The sequence below is a fragment of the Leptonychotes weddellii genome, chromosome 13 (assembly GCF_054177405.1).
Source record: "Leptonychotes weddellii isolate Sample4059 chromosome 13, ASM5417740v2, whole genome shotgun sequence".
Classification (NCBI taxonomy): Eukaryota; Metazoa; Chordata; class Mammalia; order Carnivora; family Phocidae; genus Leptonychotes; species Leptonychotes weddellii.
In genome coordinates, this window is record NC_138381.1 from 43788701 (window position 1) to 43804438 (window position 15738).

At 48.7% G+C, this 15738-nt stretch overlaps 1 protein-coding gene across 2 annotated transcripts in view; it reads right to left on the minus strand.

The window, feature by feature from the left end:
- CABLES1 (Cdk5 and Abl enzyme substrate 1) overlaps positions 1 to 15738 on the minus strand; it is a 110415-nt gene that overhangs the window by 33833 nt on the left and 60844 nt on the right. The window contains exon 4 of one of the 2 annotated variants that reach the window (XM_081801509.1): positions 5975 to 6052. The exons of the other annotated variant lie outside the window; for it this stretch is intronic. Within the exon in view, the coding sequence (XP_081657635.1) occupies positions 5975 to 6052 (78 nt within the window). The remainder of the gene's footprint in view (positions 1 to 5974; positions 6053 to 15738) is intronic. 2 annotated transcript variants of the gene reach the window in all.

A 15738-nucleotide genomic window follows, 5' to 3' on the forward strand; every position in this document is an offset into this window, starting at 1 on the left:
GACCCTCCTATTCTCTAGCCAACAAACATTCAGATGAGGGGAATCACAGATTATTTTCACCCAAGACTCCACCCAGAGATGCCTGGGGTTTGCCCTTGGAGGAGCCAGGCTGCAGGGTGAAGTGGCAACCTCCAAAGCCTTTGGAAGGTCACCACCCAGCACCAAGGCCACTGGGTCCCCAGGACGTGGCCCTCCTAGGGCACATACACAGAGCTCCACCAGCACCCAGATACGCACTAGCCAGCCAGCGTCCCGCACCGGTCACTGGTCCTGAGCCAGCAGGCAGAGCCACAGGGCATGACGGCGAAAAAAAATACACACTCAGCTCTCAGCTATGCGTCAGTGCTTTGGGAACTGCTCCTGTGGGGTCTGTCTGCCCCAAAGCAGAGAACACAGCACCTCACTGAGCCTGCGGTCTGCCTGCCCATCCTCCCTCCTACCTTGGCCACCACTGCTACGCCAGTCTGCCCCAACCTCGTACCCGCAAACTGAGAATTCCAGAACCTACCTCATGAGCTTCTGGCGAAGATTAAATGAGCAAATGTATAAAAAGCCCTTAGCATGGCGCCTGACATACCATAAGCCTTATTTATGCTTCAGCTTGTGTTCCTACCGTTACTGTGTTCACACAGATGTGGGACTACCTAATCAGCGAATCCTAAGGAAATAGGCTCTTTTTCTCAAGTATCCTTATCTATGAATCAAGGCAGGAAAGAACAGTTTGAAGAGTACAGTACTTGCTAAACAACCAGGGCAGTCTGCTTCAAGCAGGAGCTCTAGAAATCACTGTTAATGATTCTACTGTCAGCTTGGAAGTATAAGCCTGATGGCATGCAAAATGACCCCAAATGAGCCCACACCGGGAGACCATGTACCAAACAAAACTGCAAAGTCACCAGACCTGTGCTTAGAAAAACAAACAAAAAACCCTCAAATTTTAAAAAATTGAATGGAGAATCATTATTCAGATAGGAGCTCTAAAAGCAGCTGATTGTCGGTGGATGGCAAGTGTGAACAGCACGCCTCATTCATAAACTCCTCATTCAACTAGACTTAACAGCTTCCACATTAGCAAAATTGACAAGGATGAGAATGGAGTGTGCAGGATCTTTGGAGAGTCTAGTCAAACCTCCACACTGTACGAACTGAGACCTGGGGCAGGCTGAGTGATGGGCCTGTGGCTGTGACATCCAGGACAGCTCACTTCTGTCTCTACCCCCTCCCCTCACTACCTAAGGCAAACTGCTGCAGTGTGGGTCAGCAACAGGGGTCCCGCGGGGATGGTGCTCTACCCAATTCTCTCAACGTGCCAGGCGTTACAGAGAATCCCCACCCCACCCCACCCCCAAGAAGTTCCCAAGGGGCCAGACCACCTTATATCCTCAGAAGTCAACGGTGAGGCTGGAAAATCCTTCTCCGCTTCTCCAAGACCTCATACTTCTAAGTCTTGATTAAGAGTTGCTGTCTCTGGGGAGCACTCCCTGATCCCTGAGTTCCCTGAGCACCTTCCTCTGTGCTCCAGTTGCACACTGCTGAGGACTCACTTCATTGTTTGTTCTTGCATCTGATGGTCAGTGTCTTTACTAGCTGGTTAGTTGTCTCCTACCCTCAGAGGGTGACGAGTCAAGAGACATTTTCACGTTCACCACTGTATGCCTACTGCTTAGAACAGTGCCTGGCACATAGTAGGTTTGAAAGGGTCTGTGGGGAGAATGAGTGAATCCTGCTATGCGGTAGTAGTGCCTGAATTTCTACTCAGGAGGCAGGCAGGGGTGGCAATATCCTTGGGAGGGGATGGAGACTTACACAGCAACCTCTTGGCTTTTACTGCCAATAGCAGATACAATATAAATGTGGGCGTTGATAAAAGATCTGGGGGCAGTTAAAGCACTCCGTAGCACTTCTCTGGGACTCCCAAGTTGTGCTGGTTTGGTTGTTTACATGTCTGGCTTCCAGCTCGATAATAAGCTCCTGAAGAGTGGGTCTTACTCATCCCTATACCCTCCCAGCCTCCATCAAGGCCTTGTACCCATAGCGGCAGAAGAAACACATGAGTAAGTGAACGAATAAATAGTAAAACCTCTCCTGAGACTGGCCTGTCTGCTGTGGTCAACTGATGTCAGGAGCCAAAGTAAGTGCTCAGTTCAGTTTAAAACCAAGAACAAAGCTTTGGGGTCAGGGCCAGCCAAGACTTGAGAGCCAGACTTGGGAAGCTCCAGCGCAGCAGGAGAAGCCAGAAAACAGAGCCGGAAAGAGATAAGGCCATCCTGATAGATGCTTTCCTCGTAAAAGAGGTTCAAGTACACACTGGATGAACTTCTGAGTTTCCTGTTTTTAAAACTTCCTTATGATGAAGTTGGAGCTGGACACCATTCCTTTTAGCAGGGGGGTTTACGCTTGTCTGGAATAATCAGGCGCCTGTGGCTCAGTCCACGTGCATAAGCACAACAGAAAAATGGCGACCAGAAACCACAAAGTCAACGGGCTAAGGTGGCTGGAGTACTGGGTTCTGGAGCTGCTGGTTCTGCTGGGCATCCACCCCTGTGCCCGAGGGGCCCCAGCTATGAAGCAAGGAGGCCAGGCCACGTCATCTCTGAAATCCTTCCCACCCCTGCAATGCTAGGATTTGTGTCCCAGTCACACCGAGAACTCCAGCAGAAAGGTATTAGTTAATACAGGCATAACTAAAGTACCGTAAAGTATGTATGTATATAATTTACCAGTATAAATACTTTCATTACTTGAGTATAGTGATTTCCCAATACTTAATAAAAACAATCCTAAGTGGCAGTTATTCATGAATAGGATGTCTACTCATCAAAAAATTTACAAAGCAGAACTGCTTCTTCATCCTGCTGCTAAATTACAATTATTTTGAATGGTGTTCGTAGTTTCTTGTGTGAGTTCTTAAGCAGAATATGCTACAGAAACAGGCATATTCTTTTTTCTGTCAGGCATTACAAAGGACCCGGTGTTTTTTTGTTACAGAAAATTAACCTTACTGCACCTTGGTTTCCTCATTTGTAAAGTCTGAAGGAGGAGAGTTTATTCATGTCAAAGATCTAAAGTTTATGCCCTGTGATCCCCCTAAACACACTTTGCTGCTTCCTCTGGGGCAAGCAGCAGGAGAGCTGAGCGAGCCGGCCACCCTGTGCCATCGCCCCTGTAACACACGGGGCCCTCCCAGCGGGAGTCAAGGAGACCCAGGCAGCGACGGCCACCCCTCTCCCCGCACCCTGGTGGCCAGCTAGCATTTCCTCCAGGTGTCAAAGATGGGGAGGACCACGCATTTCTAATAAGGATATCAAACAAAGATAGTCCGGGTGATCTCTTCCTGGGCAGTTTAAGTTAAAATGTGTTCCCATGAGCTCCGCGTAAAATGCAGTGATCTTCAAAGTTAACGACACCGGTAGTAACTTGCAATCCCCATCCTACAGAGGAACAAAAGCAGAGGCTCACCGAGGCGAGTGATTCGCCCGAGCAGAAAACTACAAGTCTCACAAGTTCTCCTCAGCGATCCCCACATTGCGTTTACTTAAGAAATTTGGGGTCCTTGGGGCGCCTGGGTGGCTCAGTCGTTAAGCAACTGCCTTTGGCTCAGGTCTTGATCCCGGGGTCCTGGGATCGAGCCCCGCGTTGGGCTCCCTGCTCTGCGGGAAGCCTGCTTCTCTCTCTCCCACTCCCCCTGCTTGTGTTCCCGCTCTCGCTGTGTCTCTCTCTGTTAAATAAATAAAATCTTAAGAAAAGAAAAAAAAGAAATTTGGGGTCCTTGACAAGTTGGCCCCATCTACCTCTGTGCGAGGTGCTGTGCTGGACCTCGTATAGTCAGTCACCCTGTGAGTCTTAGTTCACCTCTGCGAGGCAGTTATCATAAAAGCTCCATTTCACAGATGGCTTTGGATATGGAACTTGTTTTGCCTATTGGCCAGAGTGAGTCATGGAAAGTCCCAGGGCTGGACAGACTTGTGTTCAAATTCCCATTCTGGTCCAAAGCTGATGTTTGAGACCATAACTCTTGAGGATCAGTGGTCCTATCTATAAAATGGGGATAAGTACTTGGGTACCATAGTAGGGGGCCCCAGAACTTGGAAATAAAGGCACCATTCCAGAATGAAACAAACATGAACAGTTCTCAGACAAAAGCACAGAGAAGTCAGATTACGTTACAGAAACCGAATGAGTTCTCAGCCAGGAAGAGTTGGCAGTCACCTGACCGAACATCTTTAGCCTTAATTAAAAGTGGTAATTAGTTGTATGTGAAATTTTAACATGTCCCCCCTTCTTGGTTTTAAGTTCCAGGAGACAGGAACCAGGCCCATCTTTATCCCAGCACCTAGTCACATAAAAGGATTCAATAAATGAATAAATGGACCATGGCCAAAGGAAGAATACATCAATCAGAAAGGTCAGCAAGGGAAGCCCAGAAAAATAGAAAAATAAGGCCAACCCCACAGTGGCCATCCAAGCTGGCCATGAGAGGACATACTTGCACACAGCCTTCCATGGCTGATTCAGATCTCCCTGGAAATGTGCTCACAGGCTGGTCACACTGAAATAATCTGGGCCCTGGGGCGATTATTTGTGTAAGATTAATGAACCGGCCTTCTGGGTCACGCAGAGGTCTGTGAGCTGGTACCACCTAGTGTCCACAGGGAATAAGCCTGCTCTCAGGTGCAGCCAATCCTGGGACCACAGCAGGTTGGTAAGGTCACGCAAGCCTCCTCATGAGGTCTCTTGCGGGCAGCTCTGCCGGCCACGCCCAGGTGATCACTGAACCCCTAACCTGAAGGGTTTGCTGTTACTTTTTCGAGAACACCTACTTTGCAAGGCTGTTGTAAAGAAGCAGGGAGTGAAAAGGACCGGCACAAAGTGCGTGCTCAATCAACAGTAAGATTACTGCTACTCTTTAAGGCACATGTCTAATAAATGACTGAGTCAGAATTCCATGAAGAAGAAGATGTGCTACTTTCTGTTCGATGAAGCTTACGGTGTACAGTACAAATAAGGACCGTGGTGAGTTGAACGGGTGCGAGTCTGACAGGCCTACGGTGGGGGGAGGGAAAGCCATGGTGAACAGGCATGACCAGGGGAGAGCTCGTGCAATATGGTGGAAGATGAATAAATGGTGAATCAGCACCAGGGGCCACACTGCCCTCCCTTGGGGCGATGGTCATGAGTGGGTAGTGTGTCACTGTCACAGTGTCTAGGGGGCAATTCCAGCATTTCGTTTGTAGAGGCCAGAGCCTATATCCCGCAAGATTCCTGGCATCCTATGGGGTGAGCTGTCCTACCCTAAATACCAGCAGCTCCCTGACAACAAACACCGGATGCAGTGACAGGTGAGGGGCAAGGCTGCAAAGACTCAGAGGAGATGAGCACAGAGTTTGGCATGGGGAGTAAAGGGGAGGCTCTGCAAGGACAGAGCCTCACTTACCTACTTTTCTTCAGAGCAAAAGGAAGGGCTTGTTGAGCTAGAGAAGTAAGCGTTCCTTTGGCCTGTGGTGAATCACAGAGGTCTGTTCCTGGTACCATTTTGCTTTGTTATTTGCTCCACCTCGCTGGTCAGTTTCCAGCCCGAAGCCCAAGATGCAAGAGGCAGGACGTTCACATGGTTTGTTTTGATTCCTTTCTTCACCTACCTTTCTCCAAAAGTCGACATGGCCCTGAGGAATGGGGTGGGTCCCCGGATTGCTCTTGCTTTACAGTATTGGAAGAGGTGACAAAATGCACATTTGGAAACAGCAGGCCACATGGTGAGGACACACACACACACACACACACACACACACACACAAAATAACAAGGAAGCTTTCTGGCTGAAAAGAAAGTGGAGCTTTCTTTCAAATTTACAAGTACTGAATCTGCAGTGTCAAAGCAAGGCAAGTTCTTTGAAATGGGAAGGCCAACCACATTACGCACATGGTGTCACAACTTTTCACCCAGAGAACTATAAAGCAAGCATGCAGATACATACCCAACTTGGGCACTGTCACGATAGGGCAGCACTGAAAATATACTACAGAAGGATCTTCTGCCACTGATAAGGACTATTCTAAAAAATAAAAAAAAAAGAACAAACAACAAACAAACAAACTAAATGCAAAGACTGTTAAATTAAAAAAAAAGAAACAACTGTAGCAATTAAGCATTCATGGAATTCACAGCAATATTTGCACACTCCCGCGCCTCCTCTGACAGATGGTATTCTGTGCTCCTTGCAAAATGCAACCTCAGTGCAGCAGAAGTCCGCCGCCTCTCCTTACCCAAAGGTTAACATGCCAGACGCTGGCGAGGGTCTCTAAGGAGTACACACAAATCCTCTCTAGCGAGAGTTGTCGGCTGTGGGTTGCACAGCAGGATGGACAGAGCCATGAGTCTGGGGCGCCTAGTGCTGCCAACAGTCATTGCACACTGGAACCATCCATTTCTCCTCTGCAGTGAACGATGCAAAAGCAATAGTGCCAGAAACCGTGAGCAAGAGACACTCAGATGCCATTGTGATCGTTGGGGTTTTTTTTTATATGCTGGCAGCATGTTAGGTTCTGAGAATAAATTAAGGGAACAATTACATAATCAGTCTTAGCCTCCATTCCTGCTATAAAGATACTACTGGAAACAGTTCTGCATGATGCTCTTATGCAATCAAAGGCCACTTAAGAAAACATTAAAAAAAAAAAAAAACCTCTCAAAAGTACTTATCCTGGCATATGAAAATAACTTTTGCCAAAGAGAACTGCTGATAAAAAAAAAATGAGAAACAAGTGGAGGAGATTAAAAACCCAACATTCTTTAACACAGTAGCAATACACATCAGATTTTTCTTCAATAATCATGATGATAAAATCAGAGGGAAAAAAAACCTAATACTACTAACTGCATCAAGGTTTGGAGATTGTGACCTTATTTTTACAACTATGATATTAAATTGTCTACCTGCCCAGTATAAAGTTGGGTTCCTTGGCATGGCAAAGCAGGCCCTCTGTCTTCTGGCTCTTTCTGCTTCTCCGGTCTCAACAAACAGGACAACCCCCCCCCCCCCCACCCCAGCCACTCTATCATTCATCCATCCATGCTAAAGGACTTGCTGTCCCCCACCTTTACAAGACCCTGCTGCCTGCCGTGCCCAACTTAGTATGCTTAGTGAATTCCTATTTATTCCTCCAAACCTAGCTCAGAAGTCATGGCCCCAGGAAGCATTTCCTCCCCCTTCACCAAGTTACTCATTCCCTTTTTGGATCCTTTCTCTCTGGCTCTTTATTTCCACTGCCAGGAGGACACCAATCACAAAGGGCTGCTCACCATTGCCTCCCTCCTCTTCCAGAGGGTGAGTCCAAGGGTGGGGCACATGGCAACCCCTCCATAAACAGTGTGGGCAATGCTGTGCTTCAGAGCAGGCCCTGAGTCCCCGTCACTGGGAAGGCAGGACCAGGGCTAACTGTTCATCCCACAGTGATTCATGTCAAGAGTGGTTAACAGGTCCCAGCCTCAAATATCAGCTGTGTTATCTCTGTATGACCTTGCACCTCTTACTAACTCTTCTGAGCCTCAGTTTCCTCAACCAAAAGGACAGGATAAAATTACTAACTAGCCTATAGGAATGCTGTGAAGAGTAAAAAAGTCTATACTGGGAAAGCCCTCAGAGCAATGCCTGGCAAATAATGACACTCAATAAATATTAACTAGTTTGGGCGCCTGGGTGGCTCAGTTGGGTTAAGCGACTGCCTTCAGCTCAGGTCATGATCCTGGAGTCCCGGGATCGAGTCCCGCATTGGGCTCTCTGCTCGGCGGGGAGTCTGCTTCTCCCTCTGACCCTCCCCCCTCTCATGTGCTCGCTCTCTCTCATTCTTTCTCTCTCAAATAAATAAATAAAAAAAACCTTTAAAAAAAAAATAAATAAATATTAACTAGTTTTACTGGGAACCGCCTTCTTGAGTTGAGGGAAGTTTTACCAGCATGGCTCCTGGATTCCGAACCCCTTCAGACCTCTGTGCTAAAATACACAGGCCTGCTAAGACGTCAAAGGTGTGCTCCAACAGCAGCTGAGCGATGACACACAGAGCTGTCTCTCCCCTCTCGAGGGAGAGGCTTCTCATCAGATACCACAGACCCAAACCCTGTCACTGCTGCAAGGACAAGAGTGCCACATCCAGAGTGGGCCACTAAGGCCTCAACGGACAAGAGCTAAATAAATCATAAGCACACCACCTTGTTAAACACCAGCCAGCCTCCTTCGGCTCTCAGGGCGACCAGCAGCAGATTTAGACACTGTAATGCCTGTGTACGTTTACTTACGCAGACATAATCATAGTCAATGCTAAGGATCCATCAGATGCCCAATTCTAAATGCTTCAACTGATGAAAGCAAGTTAAGTGACATGCCAAAGGGGACACACTAGCAGGTGAGACCAGTCGGGGATCTGAAGCCATACTCTTAAGCACCATGTGCCCTGATGCTTTGCCCTTCTCTAAGACTTACTAGAAGAGTCTGCCCCTGTGGGTTTGCCTGGGTATCCACGGACTTCCTGGACACCAAGCAGTCAGCCTTCATCCACATCCCCTAGAGCGGCTTTCCAGCCTGGCCTGCAGGTGACCAGGCTGGGAATGGGTGGGGCCAGAGGGTGACCCATCACAACCACCCTGACATCAGAGCTGCTGGTGCCTCATTCTCCTGCTCTGCTCAGCCTGAGCGCCTTCCCAGATGGAAGGACAGAGGTTCTCCAAATAAGCCCCACCAACCCCTGCCATCCACCCAGGAGAAAAGCCTGGAACTACTCATTCCTCGAGGCGCTCAACATCCAAGTCTCCTGCAACACAGAAGAAGGAATGTATCGAACAAACTCAAATGGCTTAGTGTTAGTGCGTTTTCTTCATTACTTAGTGCTAACGTGTGCTTCCTTCCCACACACTGAATTTGTTTGGACATTTCCAACAGAACAAGAAAACGAGAGAACATAAATGCATGGAAAATTATTCTTTCCAAAGTTCCAACCACAACGTGCCTATTAGCAAATGGGCTGCACTGTTCTCTAAACGAGTGCTCATCTGTGTGGTCCTCACCATTTAGGTCGAGAAGAGGCTGACAGCCTGAGTCTCATTCAGAAAAACGTTATTCTACTGCACGGGTCAAGTTTAACAACTATGAATATGGAATGTTTCCCACCAATCCAGTAGGGCTAGTCCTTTTCCGGTTGGCCATTCTCAAGCAGCCAGAGCGGGGAGGAGATAAGAACACGGCATCTTTGGGTACTTCCCTTCCATTTCTGGGTGGAACCATCCTGTTGACTCCCACGTTATGCAGGGTTCAGAGGAGGAATCCAGAGCAGAGACCCGCCAGCAGTTCGACACAAGTCTGTGGCTGTTCAAGCCCTGGGGAGCTGGAAATAGCCAACAGAGCTCCCAAGAACACATCCAATGTGTTTCCCGAAGTAGCTCCAAATCCAGAAGGGGCTTCAGGCTTTAGCCAGAGCAGGCAAATATCAACAAGTGGCAAGCTCTTGCCTTCTATCTCCTCCACGAGCAACTCTGAGCAGTGTGAACCTAAAGAGAAGCCCATCATGACCAGCTGCTGTGTCCCAAACCTGGAGGATTCCTGTGAATTTGCAGCTTTCCTCTTTGTAAGTAATGGGGAAATATCCACCATCATGGTGACGCCCAAGAAAATCATATTCGTTTGCCTTCTTCAAGGGCTTCTGTATTTGTGAAAGAATTAAATCAGATGGTAGTTTTCAAGAAGGACAGAAGACAGCCACATTCCATTTCCAGGGGACTTCGGAAACTGGCTACCTCCATGTGTTCACCTCCAAACGCTGTAGTTATTTCTTGTATGCCCAAACTGCATGCAGAAAGCCCACATGATTTTCCCCTCTGTGACACTTAACACTTGACTTGGAGTCAAGGTGATCAGAAAGCATTACATAAAAGATTATAACTTCAAAAGAGGAATTCCAGAGAGATAGGACTTTAAGGAATTAAAGATCACATTTCCATACAAACATCTGCCAGAGAAGGAAAAAACAACAACAGCAACAAAACAAAGGAAAAAGCTCCCAGGGCTGCAGCCCACATGCACAGAGCTGCTTCTGGATACACAATATTTTCCAAACCTCTCCAGGATGCATTAAGAGCACCATCTTTCTTCTTCACATAGCTTCAGTTCCTTGCTTAGAAAAGTGTTTCTGGTATGAGGCAACTAGGGCTTCCGGCCACAAAGCTTCCAAAGGCACACAGTGCCTTGGAGATACTGGAGTGTTCCAAATAGCCAGGAGATGCACAAGGGCCCCATGGCTGACAGAGCATCACGGACCAGTCATTAAATCTGCTCTCAACCCCTTAGTTAGTCCAGAGCCAGGCAAGATCTCATGCCATCCTGGACCCTCAAGTGTTCCCTCCAATGCTGAAAACTGGCTTTCTGTTCTATTTCCACAACCCTGGGGCATCTTTTTTGGCTGTGAGAAAGTTCAATCTCAAAGAAAATCACATTCACAACAATGGTGGGTGAGCATGAACACAGCCCAGGGGTGTCCAGGAGTCTACGTTAGGTATTGGGCATGCATGTATATTGCATTCCCCAATTCTGTAGTTCATTCCCTACATGACCAGGAAGAAAGAAAAAACACACCTGCAAATGTTGGTGTCAGGGGTTGAATCGTGATCCCCAAAAAACCATGTTGAAGTCCGTGACATCTGTGAATGTGGCCAGAAATATGGTCTTTGCAGATGTAATCAAGTTGGGATGCATTCATACGGAATTAGGATGGGCCTCAGACCCAGTGGCTGGATTTCATAAAGACAGACATCTGGAGACCCCCAGACACACACACAGGAAAGGCTGTGCGACAACAGACGCAGGGACTGGAGTAGCACAGCCAAGAGTCCGAGATGCCCGGGACTGCCAGCCACCTCCAGAAGCTGGGCTAGGTGACAGATGATCCTTCTCTAGAGCCTTCAGAAGGCACAAGGCCCTGCTGACAACCTGCCTGCTGACTTTTCGACCTCCGGAGCAGTGAGCGCGCACGCTTTTACTGTTTTAAGCCCCCTAGTCCCTGATGATTTGGAGGGAAGCCCTGGACAGTGAATCCAGCTGGCATTGGGTCACTTTGTTCCCATGGCTGTGCAGCAGCACACCCCTCCCGCGCAGGTCGGCCACGCACTCGTGCACAGTGGCCGGGGACGTGGAGAAACTAAAGCTGTTAAGATTGACGCCAGAAAACAAACGATTATTATGAAATCTCAGGACCAGAGCCTGCAGGGCCTTTCTCTTCCCAGCCCCCTCCCCCCACAACTGCTTCCTCCTCCCACGGTATTTTATTACAAGCTGTGGAGGGGGGCGGGGAGCCTTAACACCCCCCCCCCCCCCCGCTTTCTGAAGGGCTGGCAATACATAGCAGATGAATGAAAATTAAAACAAAATCAAGATGTTCTTGTTTCCTCTATTTAAACTCTTATTAGCCCTGGGGGTGGGGGATGCTCTTCCTCCTAGGAACACTCACCCCTGCATGTGCGTAGTTGGGAGGAGGGCAAGAGCAGACCACCTGTGGACATTCTCAAGCCTGCTCCTCAAAAAGAGCTCTGTCCCTTGCATCCTGGAGTGGGATGAAGACAATCTCCCAATTCTGGGAGTGGGAGGAAGGAAGGAGCCTGTGCAGAAGAGGGACTAGAAGCCTGAGCAAGAGGTAGGGCTGAGGCCCGGGGCAGGTGTTTGGAATCCAGGCTGGGTCCTAGCGGAGGAGTGGAATTCCAATGGGTGAGAACAGGGAACACAGAGCCCAGGATGAAGGGAGACATGACCGTCGCAGGGATGTGTCAGGCTCCCAGGCAGTCAGAGTGAAGGGAAGTGCGCGACACAGAGCTGGCCTGAGTTAGATGGGAGAAAGCATCTGAGTAGCCCACAAACACAAGACGGTGGTATTAGCATCAGTGGCTATGTTCGTCTACTTATCACGACTGCTCACAGCACCCCCATGTTCACAGCCATCCCGGGACTGCCAACACCGCTACCATAGCCAAGCCGTCACCGCCGGCTTACGGGGGCCTACCTTACCCCACAGCGTAAGGAGTGGTGGAGGACCCCTGAGAAACAACTGTGTGTGATCTGCCTCTCCTCCCTCTCCCTTCACAAATACTTTCTGAGCACTTACTCTGTGCCAGACCTTGGGGATGTGATGACGGATGACAAAGATGAGAGCTCCATCCTCACAAAGCGTGTGGTGGAGGGAGTGGTCTGACTGGGAAATAAGAGGTTGCCATCCATGGGACAGCTAACCTGGCCTGAGGAAGGCAAGGTGGGCTTCCTGGTGGAATTGACACCTAAGCTAAGCCCTGACGGATAAGGGGCAAGGAGAAGATAAGCTGGCATAGGGATTGCATGAGTCAAGGCTGAGAGGAAAAAGAGCAGAAGGCCTACTGGAGGAACTGAGTATGCAAGAAAACTCTGCTGACCTCACGTGCCTGATCCACCAGGGTCTCCACACCCCTCTGTGAGTCACTTTGACCAACACTCACAGCACGCTCAAAGCTCAGGCTTGGAGGCTGTTCACTAGAATACCCACACTGAGCTGTATACTTACTAAGAGTCACTTATGTCCATCCCCAACCTGTTTATACCAGTTATATTTGTTGCTAGTACTTGTTCGATAAAGACTGCACAAACTGATGAAATGTGAAAGGAAAAAAGGAGAAATGCTACAAAGAAACACCAAATACTTAAAAAAAAAAAAAGTATTCAAATAAGTCACTAAAAAAGGGGGATGCTAGAGAGACAACTTTCAAAGATTAGGAAAACACTGTGAAAATCCAATAGGATTTTGCACTTAAATTCTTGAGTCACTTTAATGATGTTCAATCTGGGGATGCCTGGCTGGCTCAGTGGAAAACGTGACTCTTTACCTTGGGATTAGGAGTTCGAGCCCCATGTTGGGTGTCAAGATTACTTAAAAAAAAAAAAAAATCTTGGGGCGCCTGGGTGGCTCAGTCGCTTAAGCGTCTGCCTTCGGCTCAGGTCATGGTCCCAGGGTCCTGGGATGGAGTCCCACATTGGGCTCCCTGCTCAGCGGGGAGCCTGCTTCTCCCTCTCCCAGTCCCCCTTGTGTTCCCTCTCTCGATGTCTATCTAGTAAGTAAATACAATCTTTAAAAAAAAATCTTAAAAAATACATAAAATAAAATAAAAATCTTAAAAAAAAATTTTAAAGTAAATAAAATCTTAATAAATAAAATAAAGAAGCCCAATCTGGACATGGCAGCAATAGGTGGGAATAATGATGTGTGGTTGATGCCAGAGACAGAGTCCGATCCACGGGCCAAAATGCAAAGAAAAGGCTTGGCATCAAAAAAACATGCTCCCTCTGACGAAGGCACTAGGGAAGGGTCTGCTCTGGGACTCTCTCCCAGCTCCCGGTAACCCCTCGGCAGGCGGCAACATAACACCAACCTTCACATGGCCACATGGCATTCTCTCGGCATGTAGGTCTGTCTCCAAATTTCCCCCTTTTAACAAGGATGCCAGGCAGATTAGATTAGGGGCCCGCCTGGCCCCAGTACAATCTCAACTAATTACATCGGCAATGACTCTATAGCCAAAGAAGATCCCATTCTGAAGTACCGGGGTTGGGACTCCGCAAAAGAATCTGGGGGGTGGGGGTACACAAACCAGCCAGGAAAGGGGAAGTAGGAGGAAAACAAGCTGAGGGTGAGGTTAGGAAGTCTAACCTTGAGCCATGGAGCCCTCTGGTACCTGCTCTTGTGCGCCTCCAGGACAGGACCGGTCGTGGTGTCCTGAGCCCTGGCCCCCAGCCCGAAGCCATCTGCACAGTGGTTTTCTCCTCTGACTGCTGTGTACCACTGGTGGGGACCACGATCTGGTCTCTCCCGGGCTCCCAGGCCCTCTCACCAAGCAGAGAATGGAAGCAGAACCACCCAGAGAAGGTTCTAACTCCCAATCCCTACTTCTGTGACTCATTTTATTTCCTGTAAATCAAACTGGTTCAAAAGCAGCAACAAGTGCTTGCACGCCTCAAATACATCTGCACACGTGAAGCACTGAAAATCATCTCTCTAAAGCTCGGTGCAGAGTCCCAGCATAAAGGCACGGATGGTAAAAGCTAGCCTGATGGCGCTGGCCCCGAGGTACCTGCATCCCCGGCGGACGGTCTACGTGTTCAGCTCCTCCCGCCGCTCACAGCACCGGGGAAGGTGCGAAGGAAAGCCGCTAGGTCGGCACACGGAGGGCAGTCCTGAGGGCCATTTGGGGTCGGGAGTCCAAGCAAGGCCTGGGGATGGCGGAAGGCTTCTTCAGTCTGTCCACTCACCATCCCCCAGGCCTGAGGTTTCGCTGACAGCTGCTTACAGACACAGGTGGGTACAAATAAAGATGCTTCCCTGCCAGCCTGCACTACTGGGGGATGGCGGGCTCCAGCCTTCGAACACGAACAAAAGCTCAATGGCAAAAGCATGCTTGGGACGGGCAGATGTTGCATAGCGCCTCACAGAAGATGCTCGACATCCATCAGATCAAATGCATTCATTTCAGGAGAGAAAAGGCGAATGACACTTTTCTTCTTTCGAGAAGGTCGGTCCAGAAAATAACTAGAAGTTTTATTATTATTTTTTTTTGAGACGTGCCATTTCCTCCAACTCGTTTTTCAAACTAAACTAGGCTGACAGATTGGGACTGATGAGATCACAGGCAAGGTCTTAATTTAGTTATTACCCATCCCATGCTTTCCCTCCAAAATTTTCAGTATAAAAAGAAAAGGCTTCAACTTGACTTCAGTTACCATACTTTTCCCACTTGACTTTGGGAAACAGATAAAGGGAGCAAAAATCCTTCATATCTTTTCCTTCCTGCTGAGTCCACACTTTAAAGAGGCAACACTCGGGCGCCTGGGTGGCTCAGTTGGTTAAGCGACTGCCTTCGGCTCAAGTCCTGATCCTGGAGTCCCTGGATCGAGTCCCGCATCGGGCTCCCTGCTCGGCAGGGAGTCTGCTTCTCCCTCTGACCCTCCCCCCTCTCGTGCTCTCTCTCTCAAATAAATAAAATCTTTAAAAAAAAAAAAAAATAAAGAGGCGACACTCTAGAGCTCACTTCTTTGTGTCCACCCCATCTCAAACCCTTTTAAACCTCTTTGAAAATTCCTCCCAAAGGATGAGACAGCCCAGTCACTGCAAAGAACAATTCTCTGCCTGTTCAGAGTGAAACGATTCTCAAAGCGGACCCAGGGGGTGGGCGCTTCCAGTGTACTTGGCAGCCATCACCTGGGGACCGTGCAGATGTCTGAAAACCAGTGCCAAATGATGCCCACCAGCCGCGTGCCTGAGGGTGTCACCCACTTACAATGAGGGCTCTTGCCTCCTATCATTCTCAAAGACAAATGTTTGAGGCTCAGGAACTGGAAGCAGCAAGAAAAAAGGTCCTTTCCTAATAGGACCATGATGGTCACTAGACATAAATGCCCTGAAAGGTCACTAGGTCACCTGCGTGTCTCCAGTCTTCATTCTCAGAAGCTCCACCTTCCGTTCTGATGGCCCCGTTCCACCGGGCCAGCAATCGGCTCTCCACTGGCACTCGCTGGCCTGGCAATGCTGGTCATCTGCAAGGGTGTATCTTATCCCCGAGGACCAAGATCTGTCATCACTTTTGTTGAACCTCTCTTCCCCAACAGACAGTGGGGCTCTTGATACAGATGCAGATTAGAGTGAGCGGTGACTGGCTTTTCTCTAAGCGGCCCATAGCTCCCACATG